This window comes from Dermacentor albipictus, unplaced genomic scaffold (genome assembly GCF_038994185.2).
Source record: "Dermacentor albipictus isolate Rhodes 1998 colony unplaced genomic scaffold, USDA_Dalb.pri_finalv2 scaffold_12, whole genome shotgun sequence".
NCBI classification, from domain to species: Eukaryota; Metazoa; Arthropoda; class Arachnida; order Ixodida; family Ixodidae; genus Dermacentor; species Dermacentor albipictus.
Genome location: NW_027225566.1, coordinates 10,379,747 through 10,396,567, shown reverse-complemented (window position 1 = coordinate 10,396,567; position 16,821 = coordinate 10,379,747). Strand labels below are relative to the sequence as shown.

General features: G+C 47.9%; 1 protein-coding gene across 1 annotated transcript; it reads left to right on the top strand.

The window, feature by feature from the left end:
- The first annotated feature begins 482 nt into the window (after positions 1 to 482).
- Positions 483 to 2,703, top strand: LOC139051554 (uncharacterized). Its single transcript, XM_070528521.1, has 3 exons — positions 483 to 571; positions 2,215 to 2,410; positions 2,470 to 2,703. The coding sequence occupies exons 1-3, from the start codon at positions 483 to 485 to the stop codon at positions 2,701 to 2,703; spliced, it is 519 nt and encodes a 172-aa protein (XP_070384622.1).
- Positions 2,704 to 16,821: the final 14,118 nt, after the last annotated feature.

Here is a 16,821-nt window from a genome sequence, read left to right as displayed (position 1 = left end):
CAGGAGCCGACTACTCGGTCATTAGTGAACCCGTCACCAGCCAGTTGAAGAAAGTTACGACTGCATGGCAAGGCCCTCAAATTCGGGCCGCTGGAGGACACCTAATAACGCCGACTGGAAGCACCCTTCATGACCGGACCTACCCTGCCACATTCGTTATCCTCCAACAATGTCTACGAGACGCCATTCTCGATAATAATTTCCTGATCCAACACTGCGGAATCATCTATCTGAAGTTGAAGTCGATAACTCTATCCGAAAACCAAACGATACCGCCGCAGAGATCTCGTAGTCACCATGCCTTGAGTGTGCTCAAAGATCAGGTCAGCACCCCGACTCGTTTTAGCGTTGTGATTTCCTTCGCCACCGAAACAACTGCAGACCTAGAAGGCGTCATCGAGGGTGACCAACGTCTACTACTCGACTGTGAAATTTGCGTCGTGAAAAGGATCGCTCGCCCGCAAGGAGGAAAAACGAAAGTCATGCTGACAAATGTGTGCCAAGAGTTCAAGCAGATCAAGAAGGACGCGATGATCGCATACCTCAAGGAAATTGTGGAGACGACCAATACGTTTGTACATTCGGATTTTGCCGCATCAACCTCGATGACCACAGCTTCCAAACCAATATTCGACATAAATCCAAGCCTCCCCTTGAGTCAGCAACAACAGCTCGAAAGCATTCTCCAACGATACAAAAACTGTTTTTCGACCTCATAGAGGATCCGGCAAGGACCAGTGGCGAAGCATCCCATAATAACGAAAGAATCCTATCGACCACTCTTCCAGAGCCCTTCCGACTGTCGACACGACAATGAAAAGCTATAAGGCAACAAGTCGAGGAAATGCTGCACGACATCATCCAGCCGTTGAAAAACGCGTGGGCCTCTCCTGTGGTCTTAGTGGAGAAGGATTGAATTCTGCCCTTCTGCGTCGATTATCGCCGCTTCAACAAGATCACGAAGAAGGACGTGTACTCTCTCCCACGGATAGACGACGCATTACACCGACTCTGCAATACTAAGGCCTTTTCATTGGTCGATCTCAAGACTGCTTACTGCCAAATTGAGGTCGACGAAAGGGATCGAGAGGAAACCACGTTTATCACGGCAGACAGCGTCTTCGAGTTCAAGACGGTGCCATCTGGACTGTGCTCGGTGCCTGCAACGTTCCAGCGCGTGATGGACGTATTATTAGCAGAATTGAAGTAGCAGACCTGCCTTGTATACTTAAATGACGTTATCGTCTTCGCGGGAATTTTCGACGATCACCTTAGCCGGCTTGCGACAGTGCTAGAGGCCATCAAGTCATCAAAGCTCACTCTGAAGCCGGAAAATTGCCGCTTTGCTTACGAAGAGCTTCTGTTCCTAGGCCACGTCATCAGTAAGTCAGGAGTCCATCCCGACCCGCAGAAGACAGTCGCTGTGGCTAAGTTTCCGCAGCCCATCGACAAAAAGACAGCGAGCAGATGTCTTGGCCTGTGTACCTATTGCAGTCGCTTTGTAAGAGACCTCTGAAGCATTGCGCAACCAATACCTAATCTTACAAAAGCCGACGTCGTTTTTAAATGGGAAACATGGCAAGATGGCGCATTTGCGAAGCTGAAACGATGCCTGCGGTCGACGCCGGTGCTTTAAAGTTCGACGTAGACGCCGAGATGGAATACACACCGACGTAAGTAGCCTTATGGAGTACTTGGAAGGCAAGACCGACGTTCTCCCTATGGCAGTTTCGCGTGGACTGTCTCCGTTTTGCTTGCAGAACGACGTCCTCATAAAAAAGAACTTCTCCCCAGTCCATGCAAACTACCTTCTCGTTGTACGAGGTCAGAAGCCTTCCACACCCTGCATGATGATCAGACAGCCGGGCACCTTGTGTTTTAGCGTAACACTTGTAAGAATACAAAAGAAGTACTTCTGGCCGCACCTGACCGCTGACGTCACCCGCTACATCAAGACATGCAGTGGCTGCTAGCGACGCAAGACACGACTGAAAGGCCAGCGGGATTACTACAAACGATCGAGCCTCCTTGACGACTGTTTTAGCTGATCGGGACGGATTTATTGGGACCCTTTTTGACATGAACATCTGGAAACAAGTGGATCGTCGCGGCCACCGACTACCTTACACGCTACGTCGCAAGAAAAGCCCTAACCAAAGGTAGTGCAGCGGAAGTGGCGATTTTTTTCACCGAGAACATATTGCTACGAAATAGTGCCTCGGAAGTGCTCATCACCGACCGAGGAACGGCTCTTACAGCGGAGCTCAGGCAAGCCATTCTGCAATACAGCCAGACAATCCGCAGGAGGACAACTGCCTACCACTCGCAGACGAATGGTCTTACGGAGAGGCTAAACAAGACCTTCGGCGAGGTGCTGGCAATGTACGTCGACATCGAGCACAAGACGTGGGTGCCGTCCTTCCGTACTTGACTTTCGCTTACAACCCGGTGGGGCAAGAAACAACGCAGATCACGTCGTTCAAGTTGGCTTACGGCAGCAACCCTATGATGACTCTTGACGCCATGCTGCCACACGTTACCGATGAAGAGAATGCCCACGTCGCCGCCTGTCTCCAGCGCGCCGAAGAAGCCCGACAGCTCGCCCGCCTGCGCATCAAGGACCAGCAGAGGACCGACCGACGACACTACAATCTTCGACGACGCTACGTCGAGTACCAGCCCGGCGACCGTGTTTGGGTCTAGACTCCAATACGCCGTCGAGGGCTTAGCGAGAGACTGTGACGCCGCTATTTGGCACCCTACAAAATCATCCGTCGCATTAGTACTGGACTATGAGTGCATGCTAGGCGGCAATTCGCCATCACAGCAGCGCTGCGCACGACCCAAAGTCTTCCACGCGGTGCATCTGAAGCCTTTCTATGGCCGCTGATGAACTTAGGGACTTAGTTTCTCTGTTATTTTACTATTGTTTCTTTTTATCGGGGCGTGGTTTTGTTTTCGCTTTCGTGTTTGTTGGTAGCATCGAGACGATGTTTTTAAGAGGGGGCCATTCACACGTGTTTATTGGATGACCGCGTTTCACCGTATAAGAAATGTTATCGTTCTGCGGAGGACCATAGAAAAAGACATTCAACAAAAGCGCACATTCCCACAGACCACAGCGGCCAAATTGGCTGTAGCGCACCAAGCTAATTGGATTAACATCTTCCGGCTATGGTTTTGGGCGCGCAACGCTACCTTGCACTCGTGTCGCGGGCTGAGCTAATCGGCGCGGCATCTTTATTTATTTATTTTATTTGCTTCTGCTCCTCAACCGCGCATTTAATTTAGTACAAATGATTGCGGACGATATTTACAAGCCTCCATCACCTGCAATTTCATAACGCAGACGCAAGGCACCTTGTAAATGAGCAAATATTTCGTGTGCTCAATATGAATGTTCGTTCCGGGTTTTTGTGCGTTCATCCCACGATGTGGCACCAGGTAAGCAGCAGTTGTTTTCCTACGAAGCTCCACCGGACGGCATCAGTCAAATAATTACAAGCATGTGTGACGTCGATGTTTAGACCTTTTAGAAGTACTGCGTGTAGAGGCGAAAGGTGCGAAAGTCGTGAATAGGCGGCATTAAGATACGTCCTCGCCTAAGGAAATAAGCTGGCGCCGCGTTTCTAAGGCCCCACAACCGCGCGTCCATGGTCATGGAGAGCGGCGGGCAGGCGCGAGTTCTCGCCCTCTCTCGAGATGACTCTGGAGCACGCGAGAATTCCCGCGCGTTTCAGTCGTTGTTCCTCCCCGGCTGCTGGGCTCGCCAGCAAGAGCACCGACCTCACCACACACGTGACGGCTTCGAAGCTTGTGATTGGCTCGCTCGGGTTTGCAGAAACGAAGCATCATCATCATCATCAGCCTGATTACGCCCACTGCAGGGCAAAGGCCTCCGCTCATGTACTAATTGTGGCCATGCCGTGCCTGCAAACGTCTTCATCTCATCCGCCCACCTAACTTTCTGCCGCCCTCTGCTACGCTTCCCTTCCCTTGGAATCCATTCCGTAACCCTTAATGACCATCGGTTATCTTCCCTCCTCATTACATGTCGTGCCCATGCCTATTTCTTTTTCTTGATTTCAACTAAGATGTCATTACCTCACGTTCCTTCCCTCACCCAATCTGCCCTTTTCTTATCCGTTAACTTTACACCTATCATTCTTCTTTCCATAGCTCGTTGCGTCGTCCTCAATTTGAGTAGAACCCTTTTCGTAAGCCTCCGGGTTTCTGCCCCGTAGGTGAGTACTGATAAGACACAGCTATTATATACTTTTCTCTTGAGGGATAATGGCAACCTGCTGTTCATGATCTGAGAATGCCTGCCAAACGCACCCCAGCCTATTCTTATTCTTCTGATTATTTCCGTCTCATGATCCGGATCTGCCGTCACAACCTGCCCTAAGTAGATGTATTCCCTTACGACTTCCAGTGCCTCGCTGCCTATTGTAAATTGCTGTTCTCTTCCGAAACTGTTATGCATTACTTTAGTTTTCTGCAGATTAATTTTTAGACCCACTCTTCTGCTTTGCCTCTCCAGGTCAGTGAGCATGCATTGCAATTGGTCCCCTGAGTTACTAAGCAAGGCAATATCATCACCGAATCGCAAGTTACTAAGGTATTCTCCATTAACTTTTATCCCCAATTCTTCCCAAACCAGGTCTTTGAATACCACCTGTAAACACGCTGTGAATAGCATTGGAGATATCGTATCTCCCTGCCTGACGCCTTTCTTTATTGCGATTTTGTTGCTTGCTTTATGGAGGACTACGGTGGCTGTGGAGCCGCTATAGATATCTTTCAGTATTTTTACATACGGCTCGTCTACACCCTGATTTGGTAATGCCTCCATGACTGCTGAGGTTTCGACAGAATCAAACGCTTTCTCGTAATCAATGAAAGCTATATATAAGGGTTGGTTATATTCCGCACATTTTTCTAACACCTGATTGATAGTGTGAATATGATCTATTGTTGAGTAGCCTTTACGGAATCCTGCCTGGTCCTTTGCTTGACAGAAGTCTAAGGTGTTCCTGATTCCATTTGCGATCACCTTAGTAAATAGTTTGTAGGCAACTGACAGTAAGCTGATCGGTCTATAATTTTTCAAGTCTTTGGCGTCCCCTTTCTTATGGATTAGGATTATGTTAGCGTTCTTCCAACGTTCTGGTACGCTCGAGGTCATGATGCATTTCGTATACAGGGTGGCCAGTTTCTCTAGAGCAATCTGCCCATCATCCTTCAACAAATCTGCTGTTACCTCATCCTCCCCAGCTGCCTTCCCCCTTTGCATATCTCCCAAGGCTTTCTTTACTTCTTCCGGCGTTACCTTTGGGATTTCGAATACCTCTAGAATATTGTCTCCTCCAGTAAACGAAGACTATTCTCTCTTCCAGAAACGAAGCGCCGCGAAATAAATGGGTTTCGGATCCATCCTCGCGCGGCAGATAATTGTTACCGTGAAAGCTCCTTTCGCGGCGCGCGTTTTTAAGGGCGACGCCTTGCACTGGCTGATTTCCGCAAGGGAGGACGTACCTTTACAAACCAAAAGGAATTCGCTTGTACGTACACATGGCATAGAATATACCAGACTCATCCCAAAGAATTCCATGAAATATGAAAATATCTGATTTGCAAGCATTCCCCATTCCCGGTCTTTATTTCCCGCACTTTAAGAGCACAAATACCCGTGAAACTGCGTGTTTCCAAAACAACTTGGCCTCAGCATACGCGTTGGTAAGCTGCATACGAAGTGGCCGCAACGCAGGCTCTCAGCCAGACCATGCTAGATGCTGACAGAATTCCTTCTACGAGCACTCAAGACAAAATGTGGGTGCAAGGCCTGCTTTCAGTCGTTGAGAAGCCAGAATTTTCAAGTTCTTGGTTTTCGCGTTCCTCTGCGTTATCTTTTGCGCATTCTGCCGGCGCCAAAAACACGCTCAAGTGTTATCATTCCTGGCAATCGCTCGTCGCATTTTCGCAAGCGTGAGTAGCGAAATAAGGTATATGTTGGTGCTCGCCCACAAAAAGCGTCACAAACTTGCCCCACTGAGATTCAGTACACGCCAAACTTACTTTCTCACCACGACCACGCTGCTTTTCGCTAACTGCATCACAACGCCAGGCGCGGTGAGCGCCCGCAAAAGTATCCCAAAAAGTAACGAAATTACAATAATGTTGGATGGTCAAAGAACGCGTCACGGACTTATCCCAGCAAGATTCAGTCAAGCCAAACTAACCACGTCACAAAGCGGAGATCCTTTTCGTTAACTGCGTCACAACGCCGGGCACGGTGAGTGTGCCTCAAAAGTATCCCACAAACTAACGAAATTAGTCGCAATAATGCTGGGGGTCAGAGAAAGCGCCAGAACTTGTCCCAGTAAGATTCAGTACACGCGAAACTAACCGCGTCAAAAAGCCAGGTGTAGCGAGCGTGCCCGAAAATTACCGAAAAAAGTCAAAGTAATGTTGTGCCTCATAGAAAGCGTCGCAAACAGCTCTGAGTACGCGTCATTAACTCAAACTACGTCAGGATGGCCGAGCTGTTTTACCTAACTGCCTCACAAGTCTCGGTTCCGTGCCGTAAAAGCCTAAACTGCGTGAAATGCGTCGCAGACTGTGAAACGCCTCACCTTGCCTTAGTCCAAGATGATGGAGGACGCTTAAGCTTCGCCTTTAAGAGTGGAACGCTTTAGAATTCAAAAATCCCTGACTGCTTCTCGCGCTTCCCGGACATGGAGCATATGAAACCTTAATGTTTACCGCGGAATGCTTTCCCCGAACGCTATGCACGAAGGTGGGCTTTTCGGTAGAAACGCGGCCCCTTGCGTGCGCCGCGATGCGGCGGAGGTGAGCGCCATCTGGAGACATGCTCATGCACATGCAGACAAAGATGATCATGCGCTGGCGCGTGCAAATGACCGACGCCGTGACCGGTCTCTGGATTGTAGAAATGCTGGGAAAGGGGTTTCTTTCAGTGTACACGTAACAGAATTATGTTTTCTCGTATATTCAAATTACGATCCGACGCTAGTATGTCTGTAGGTTGTAAGTCGTACTTTACGATTTTTGTACGTATTTAAGCTTGAGAAATTCAACTAGTTCAGTAGCTTCCTTGCGTCACATGGAGGGTCTGGTTATGTGCCGTACAAAATCATTTTATCGAAACGACGTTTGACGCTGGACACCAGACACGGGACGCCGATGCCATGCGTTCTTTCTGCAGCACGGGGTGCTAACGCTATCACTTAATAGAGCAGTGACGCCCTGTCGAAGTGCACAAGGAACGCAAAAATACGCCAGGACCTTGACAAACAAGAGACGTGCAAATAAAATGGGTCGCCGAACAGGCAAACTTCACAAGCGGAGCCGGCCTCGCTCCCTTCGTGGCGTGCCTGGCGCATGGCGCATGCATATGGCGCGTCTGGCGTGCCGCTAGCTTGTTGCTAGGTGACGCAAAAAAAATAATAAGTCGCTAAGTGTAAGCTCATTTACAAGCAAAACTTTGTAGTTTTAGCAGGAAAGAAAAAAAAGCGTTGTCTACGTTCATTTCACTTTTTTTTTACAGTGGCTGTATCAGCTAGTGGATGGGAATAACACTAGGAGTGACGTGTTTCCTGTTGCTAGTTTTTGCCGAGTGTCCCCTCTTGTTGAATTTCTTTTTCTATGGAAACACGCGCCTGCATGTACCGGAAGTTTCTCAAGCGTTGTCGATGGTTCTATCTGCTGTCTGTTGTCACCGGACCTTGTGTAATCTGGTTGCATGTTTGCGTGACGTGAATTGTGTAGAACTTTCGCAAAGTCACGCGGGCACCAGCGATTATTCTGGAACCTTCTATGACTAGTGTATCACAGCCGACGCGCTTGCCCCGCAGATCAGATTTCGACGATCGCCGAATGTTCGCCGCTATCGTTGTGCTTTAAGTGTAGCCTGTTTTTGTGGGAACAAGTTCACCCAAAAAAAGTTGGTTTCGTCAATCACAGTATTGCTACTATGTTCTTTACCTTCGCTACTACGTGACAATGTGAATAGCCATATGTTGTATCGGTTGGGCACCGGAACAAGCAACCGTTCTTAAATGTTTAAACGCGACGTACTTGTTGATTTAAAATGCGTGTGCAGCCTGCATAAAAGCATTGTTTTTTTTTTCCCTTGGGAACTGCTCCTGAAGTGAGGGGCACGAAATATTTACTGCAATGCGTGGCTGTTCGTAGAGCATGGTTTTTGACGCACCGTAGGAAGAAGGTAACCATTCCTGCACGAAACATCACCCGTGCCAATGAGGGTTTATACACTATTACGTAGTGTTCGCGATGTATCGCGTAACTTATATAGTACTTGCCTGCTTTCAGTGCAATTTCGCACGAAGTGCAAAGCTTCGTGGTGCATTAATGTCTCCGCTCTCACCATTAGTGACCATGTAGCTGCCATAACATCTGATGCCTTGTTATTTAGAACTTTTCACCAATAAAGGTCCACATGTCGGGCACAGCTGGCGCCAATATAAACTAGGAGGTGATTTTATCTCTAGCTAAAGTCAATGGAAGACGACACTGTCTTCCTGGGCGAGTTGGAGGTGACAACGATGTATATCAACCATATATGTTGTTTGTGGAAGCCGCGTTGGAGCGAGAACGTTTGTTCGACGGCAGTCGAAGTTTGAATCACCTTCCAACATTTTACCATCTGTTATCATTATCACCTTATCGATCACCTAAGTTATGATCACTATAATCATTGGTATGATCATAAACAGAGTGATCATCAGCATAGGTCGCAGAATAAGTTATGTGGTTCATCGTGATCATCATCATCACCAATTTAAAACACTTTTACCGGGCACTATCTTCGGGATCGGCACAAGGAATAGGTTAGAAACAGACGTACTCGATATGAAAAAGTAGCGGTAACTCGCCGAGGAAGACGTTTTGCCTGCAAAAAAATTTTGCTATTACCCGAGCATCTTCCATAGAAGAGGCACCACCATCACCGCAGCCCGTCGCGTACCCGCACATGGGCCAAATAATATTCCTTCGCATACCTCCAAATTTATTCTGGTTGCCTTCAACAAGCTGAATTTCACGTATTGGACATACGTATCTTGATCGCGATGGTAAATATACTTGCAGTCCATTGAGTTCGCTGAAAGATTGATACAATTCCTGGTGACGCTAGCTCTGTTCAGTTTCTTTGATGATGTGTAGTGTTTTGTGGCGCAAGGGCCAGGCTTGGCCAAAGAGCGCCATGACAAGTGGTGATGTTGACGATGTATTGTGGAAGATGTGACTTGGCTGTAAAGTGGCCTAAAAATAGTCGCTGTAGAGTGCGTAAAATCTACTTGCTATAAAATTATGGCGATGACAGATGACGAATACTATGAACATTAAAATCCATCGTAAAAGAATGTGTGCAGAATAGAAAATATATGAGATGGTTAAAATGCCTGGAGCACTGTTGCCTCGCCAGAGCCCTTGAAATACAAGGGTCTAGAGGCACGTGCTACACGAAAGAACTGTCATAGCGCCATCCTCTGAAGAGAGGAGACGCTACGAACATGTGGGGCTAACTACATGCAACACAACATCTTTCAGATAATTTAGGACTGCATTAGTGTCGAAGAGGGGTTCTGGGCCGAGTAACATTACAGGATGAAGGGGAATATGCTGCCAGTATGCGAACAGAAAATGTTTTTTTCTGTCAGATTCGGCTTTCCGACACTCCAAGAGGGCATGGAGGACGGTCAGCCTCTCTCCGCATCTCCCACAGGTTGGGGGCTCATTTCCAGTGAGTAAAAAATTGTGGGTGCCAAATGTGTGTCCTATTCTTAGACGACAGAATAGGACATCTGTTCGGCGTGATTTTGTAGCAGAGGGCCAGAGTCCTAACTGTGGCTTAATTAGGTGGAGCTTATTATCTGTTTCCGCGTCCCACATGCGTTGCCAGTGGCCGCGCATCCTCCTTCGCAAGAAAGGCCTGAGATCTGTCACAGGCACCTCAGCGGTAGGGTTAACGGCTTGCGATGCGATAGACGTGGCCATCTCGTCCGCCAGAACGTTGCCCTCGATGCTCCTATGGCCAGGCACCCAGCATATAATGATATGCTGGTTAGATACGTACGCTTTACACAAGACGGTGTAGAGTTCAATAAATACGGGATTTTTATGTTTGCTGAGTGACATTAAGGCCTTCACGACGCTGAGAGAGTCTGTATAGATCGCTGCTTTCGGAAATTTCGATTTTCTTATGTGCTTTACAGCAGAGAGGAGTGCGTAGGCCTCGGCCGTAAAGATACTTGTTTCCGGATGCAGTACATCGGATTCCGAAAACGATGGGCCGACGGCTGCATAGGATACCCCGGCATTTGACTTCGAGTCGTCTGTGTAGAACTCTGCGCAGGAGTGCTTGTGCTGGAGTTCTAGGAAGTGCATTCGGATTTCGGCCTCAGGAGCGTGCTTTGTAACTTTTATAAAGGATATGTCACATTGTATCACCTGCCACTCCCAAGGAGGTAAGAGCTTGGTTAGGTGCATTAAGCGATGCTCGAGGAGCGGGACATGCATTTCATCGCTAAGCTGCTTCACACGCAGCGAGAAAGGCTGTCTTAAAGAGGGACGATTGCTGAAAAGTGTAGCGCACGTCATATCGGTAACGTTATGAAAGCATGGATGTTCAGGATTGGAGCGTACTTTAAGGAAATATGTAAAGCTAACATATGATCTCTGTAGGTGCAGAGACCATTCATTCGATTCGGCATATAAACTTTCAATCGGGCTTGTTCTGAAAGCGCCCGTGGCTAAGCGGATACCTAGATGGTGAACAGGGTCAAGCATCTTTAGTGCGCTCGGGGAGGCAGAGTTATATACCACGGCACCATAATCTAATCGTGACCGGATGAGGCTCTTATAGAGATTCATTAGGCACTTCCTGTCACTACCCCACGTAGTCTGCGACAGAAGTTTCATTAGGTTCATTGTTTTCAGACACTTTTCTTTAAGATGTTTGATGTGTGGGACGAAAGTAAGTTTATTGTCGAGTATAACACCTAGAAATTTGTGCTCTTTGTTTACAGGTATCTGATGTCCACACATTTCCAAGCAAGGATCCGGAACCAGGCCTCTCTTCCTTGTTAACAGCACGCAAGAACTCTTTTGAGGATTGATTTTAAAACCATTTTTCTCTGCCCACCCTGACACCTTGTTCAATCCATGCTGTACCTGTCTCTCGCATACTGCGAGGTTACAGGATTTGAAGCCTATTTGAATGTCGTCCACATAGACGGAATACAAAATGGCCGGTGGTAAGGAAGCACGAAGCGTTGTCATCTTAACAATAAAAAGTGTGCAGCTGAGCACGCCTCCCTGGGGTACACCAGTTTCTTGTGTAAAAGGACGTGACAGCACATTGCCGACTTTCACCCGGAAGGTACGATCGGACAAGTAGCTTTTTATTACATTGAAGATATTACCATGAATGCCCAATTCCGATAAGTCTCGCAAGATGCCGTAGCGCCAGGTCGTATCGTACGCCTTCTCCATATCGAGGAATATGGATAAGAAGAACTGTTTGTGTACAAACGCGTCACGAATGTGTCCTTCAATACGTACAAGATGGTCGGTTGTGCAGCGCCGTTCTCGGAAGCCACACTGAAAGGGATCAAGCTTTTCGTTTTGTTCAAAGAAATGGATGAGTCGCCGATTTATTATTTTTTCAAATACCTTACACATGCAGCTTGTGAGGGCTATCGGGCGGTAACTTGCCACTGAAGAAGAGTCTTTCCCTTGTTTCAAAACAGGGATCACAATGGCTTCTTTCCATGCCGTTGGAAGGTACCCTGCGTCCCAGATTGTGTTGAACAGTGTAAGTAGTGTTACTTGCGTGTCATTGTGTAAGTTTTTGAGCATTTCATACATGATTCTATCGGATCCCGGTGCAGAGGTCTTGCATGCGCTCAAGGCAGCTTTCAACTCGGCAGCACTAAAAGGGCAATTGTACGGTTCATTCTGTCGGCATTTATTGATGAGTGGCTTGCATTCTTCTATTTGTTTATATTTTAGGAAGGATTGTGAATAATGATTTGAGCTTGATACACTCTGAAAGTGTTCCCCCAGTGAGTCGGCCTGATCCTTCAGTGTATCGCCCTGTGTATTTACTAGAGAGAGTGAATATGTTTGCCGCCCTCTAATTCTATTTACGCGGTTCCAGACTTTCGCCTCATCTGTAAACGAGTTAATACTTGATAAAAAGTTCTGCCAACTTTCTCTTCTGGCCTGCCTGCGGGTTCTCCTGCCTTGAGATTTTACTTTCTTAAAGTTGATAAGATTCTCTGCAGTGGGGGAAGTGCATAGCAACCTCCACGCTTTGTTCTGTTTCTTACGAGCAATCCTACATTCGTCGTTCCACCACGGGACGCGCCGTCTGCATGCCAAACCACTTCCTTCACATATGCATTTAGATGCGGCATCTATTATGAACGCTGTGAGATACACCACAGCGGCATCGATTTCTAGAGAAGGCATATCAGCCCATGAGATTCTAGATAGATTTCGAAATTTCTCCCAGTCGGCTGTATCTATCTTCCACCTAGGAACTTGTGGGGGAAATTCATTTTCTTTAGATGTTCTTAGCAGTACGGGGAAGTGATCGCTCGCGTAAGGATTGCTCGTAACTTCCCATTTGAGTTCAGGCAGTATAGATGCGGAAACAATACTAAGATCTATTGACGAAAAGGATCTGTTCGCAAGAGAGTAATATGTGGGTTCTTTCTTATTTAGAAGGCACGCTCCAGAAGAAAAAAGGAACTCTTCAACGAGACGACCTCGCGCATCGATGCGAGAGTCTCCCCACAAGGTGCTATGCGCATTGAAATCGCCAAGAACAACATAAGGTTCTGGCAATTGATCTACATAGGATTGAAATTCATGTTTCGTTAATTTGTAATTTGGGGGTATGTAAAGAGAGCTAATGGTGATGAGTTTGTTTAGGAGAACAGCTCGAACCGCCACTGCTTCGAGAGGCGTTTGTAGCTGTAAACGTTGCCACGCAATGCTCTTATGGATAACAATGGCGACACCGCCCGATGATGCGACAGCATCATCGCGATCTTTGCGATAAGTTATGTACTGTCGGAGAAAGTTTGTATGTTTGGATTTTAGGTGTGTTTCCTGTAAACACAGCACTTTTGGATTGTGTTTTTGGATGAGTTCCTGCATGTCATCTAGGTTTCTAAGAAGACCTCTGATGTTCCATTGAATTATTTGTGTATCCATATTGGAAGTGAATAGGTGCTGTGTGTAAGGAAACAGATGTTATGCCTTAGATTACAGAGCTCTTTCGAGGCCCTGTAATCGGGGTTTTGCCCTTTCTGGAGCGTTCGAGGGAGCCTCGCCGCTCCATAGGCGCGTGGCGCGCCGTGAGGACATGTGAAGTGTCCATTGCCTCTTGCGAGGCGCCGGACACATGCTCTTGCGAGCGAGAAGTTTTCTGTGAGGGTCCTGCCTCGGAAGGCAAGACCCCTGCACCCACCAGCCCGGAGGTCGGTGGGGCTCCCTGAGGGATCTGGCTGCGCCGGTTGTTGCCAGCGCTGGATGGGGCCGGGGAGGTTGGGGTAGCCTCGGCTGCGCCCACCTTCGTGGTCGTTGGCCCCGCCTGCTGTGGTGGCGTAGCAGCGTTAGCTGCAGTCGCCGAGGGCGCGGATGGCGTCACTGCCGCCTCACTGGGTGTGGGACGGACAGCCGCCGGAGACCGTTGTGGCGCTGCCCCCTGACGCGCCACTTCGGCAAAGGTGTGCTTTGGCAGGAAAGATACCCGCCTGCGTGCTTCTTTGAAACTTATGTTTTCTTTTACTTTAATCGTAACTATTTCCTTTTCTTTCTTCCAAGACGGGCACGACCGCGAGTACGCGGCGTGCTCGCCTTCACAGTTTACACAATGGGGAGAGTTTTCACAAGATTCAGAGGTGTGCTCATGAGCACTGCATTTCGCGCAGGTTTGGCGGCCTCGGCATCTCTGTGAGCTGTGACCGAAACGCTGGCATTTAAAACAACGCAGGGGATTGGGAACATACGGGCGAACTCGGAGCTTGATATACCCGGCCTCGATGGACTCGGGCAGAACACTTGTGCCAAAAGTAAGTATCAGATGTTTGGTCTGAATTTCCTTATTATCACGCCTCATCTTAATTCGCTTAACATTTATGACATTCTGCTCACTGAAGCCCTCCAAGAGCTCAGCCTCAGTCAGCTCCAAGAGATCATCATCAGAGACTACGCGACGGGTGGTATTCATGGTACGATGAGGAGTTACGGTTACTTTGGCGTCGCCAAATGAAACTAGATTGGGTAGCTTTTCATATTGTTTCTGGTTGCGGAGTTCCAAGAGGAGATCACCGCTTGCCATCCTGGATGCTTTATAACCTGTACCAAAAACTTGGGTAAGAGACTTGGACACTAGGAATGGTGACATTGCTCGCACGGGTTTGTCTGGTGTTTCGGAGTGCACTACATGGAAACGAGGAAAAGTTTCTTTTTGACGGGCGAAAAATTCGAAGACATCATCGGTGCGCCCCCTCTTGAGGGAGCGATCAGCTAAGGGGGGAAAAGAAGAAGCCATAAGAGATTGTAATTTCGGCAGTAACGCCAGCCACCCACCGTGGAGTCCTACAAGGGGACGTTGCAGGACCTGTGAAACACGGCCTGCAAACGCCAGCTGTACATTACCACTATAACCAAATATGATATAACCTAGGCTGGCTATTCACACAAGGTTAACCCTTGCTGCCTGGAAAAATCGGAAGTAAGCGGAAGCTAGGAGAAGACAGGAAAGATGAAAAGTGAGGGAAAGACGAAGACTAGAGGAAGAGACAGACAGGAAAAGGCAACTACCGATTTCCCCCGGGTGGGTCAGTCCGGGGGTGCCGTCTACGTGAAGCAGAGGCCAAAGAGGTGTGTTGCCTCCGCCGGGGGGCCTTAAAGGTCCGAGCACCCGGCATCGGCTCAACCTCCAGGATCCCCCTTTCCCCGGACACGGCTAAGCCGCGCACGGCTACACGCGGGAGGGTCCAACCCTCATGTGCTCGGGTCCGTGGTGTCGCAACGCACCAAACGCCTGCTGTCGCAGACGCCCCTGCGGGGTCAGTTTCTTTAAAAAGAGTGCTGGCGTAATTAAATGGAAAATAAGAACGGGATATGTCTACTTTTTTCTCGCATACGAAAAGAAAGTTTCCCGTGTCAAAACCACCATCTGATTATGAGGCACGCTGTAGTGGGGAACTCCGGATTAATTTGAATGACCTGGGGTTTCTTAGCATGTGCCTAAATTTATGTACACGAGTGCTTTTGCATTTCGCCCACATTGAAATGACGCTGCCGCGGCCGCGAATCGATTGCGCGAGCTGGTTCTTAGCAGCGCAATGCCACAACCGCTAAGGCACCGCCGCGGCTCACAGGTTTCAGATGATAGAGATCATTGGTACCCTTGACCGTACATATGTAATGTTGCGTAGCCTCATTTAATTCTTTTGCATGGTAAACACCAGACGTGCGAGAACTTTCGAAATGTTTAAACATGCCAGAGTAGTCACCTACCGTATTGAAAACAAACATCACATTTGTCAGCATTCCTTTTTTTTGTATTTGGCGCACGAACGTTGAAATGTGCAAAATATACCTAAAGGAAACGTAGCTGGCTTAAACTATTCAATACGGTGGTTTATATTGCTCAGAACAATGTGATATTCGAACATACGTAATTACCACGGATGAAAATGTACAGGACAACGCCAATCCTTATAGGTCGCGAAACTTGGGCGAAAAGAAGTTCAGAACCAATTGTGACCGAGCAGGAAACAAAGATTGAGAAAGAAAAAAAAAACGTATTTTAAAAAATATTACAATTTACAGTTTCATTCATTAAACAAAAATAAAATACCTAACCATGTTTATATGCGCGTGGCGAGGAGAGAAAAGGCAACTCTATTTTATGACTATCAATAGATTCCTCTTTATTGGCACCCACTATAAAAAGTGCGCCGACGCCGCTATCACTTGCCATGCATTGCAGCTATCGATGTGCGCAGAAAGACGCGCTCGTTAAGTTCACCCGTTATAAGGCTGTTTCACATGGCGCGATTGGGGCGAAAAGAATCGCTCTGTCGCGCACGTCGCAGAGAAATTTTCACTGACAGGTTTCACGTGCGACTGCGACAGCGCGATTTCCGTCGCAGCGACGCCCAAGGCTTCCACCTGCTCAGGAAGTAACCCTGCCTGCATCGTTAAGTAAAAACAACATAGAAATTAGTCAAATAATATAATTTTCTTAATATTATTTCAAATTATTTCAAAATAGAATAACCACACCGTTTTTCAATGTTAAAAGCGTTGAGAATTTACGTTCCCTTATTAGTCTGCAGCTGCGGCGAGTGAAACGTTGTACAACACCGCAAGTGTGAGCGTGCGGCTAGTGCGGCGTCGGTGGAGTGGTTTCGTTTTCTGCACTCTGGTTGCGTTGTTGCGGTACTATGGAAGCCACAGCTCTTCTCTTGGAGGAGTATTTGCTTCTGCAAAAAAAGAAGCCACTATTGAGTTTGCAAGCACCTTGCAAAACGTGTAGCGATGAAGTTGACGATGGTGACGAGCGAGTGGGTACGTGCCGAATGTTAAATTCGTCTGCTCACGCCCTGGCCAACGTGAAGCTTCTTCTTTTAAATGAACTGTGTGAGCTGGAGAAAAAGAAATTGATCGTGAAGCTCCTACGCTACCGGCACTGGTGGGTACGCCCTATTTGGGAGAGCCGGAAGCAGGAGTCGGAATTCTACTTAACGG

What these genes read in the sequence shown, in the direction of transcription:
- LOC139051554 (XM_070528521.1), top strand. Translation starts at nt 483, where the DNA reads ATGCTGACAAATGTGTGCCAAGAGTTCAAGCAGATCAAGAAGGACGCG. An exon ending in ATTGTGGAGACGACCAATAC is followed by an intron (nt 572 to 2,214) that starts GTTTGTACATTC and finishes GCTACGAAATAG; the next exon opens with TGCCTCGGAAGTGCTCATCA. An exon ending in ACATCGAGCACAAGACGTGG is followed by an intron (nt 2,411 to 2,469) that starts GTGCCGTCCTTC and finishes GAAACAACGCAG; the next exon opens with ATCACGTCGTTCAAGTTGGC.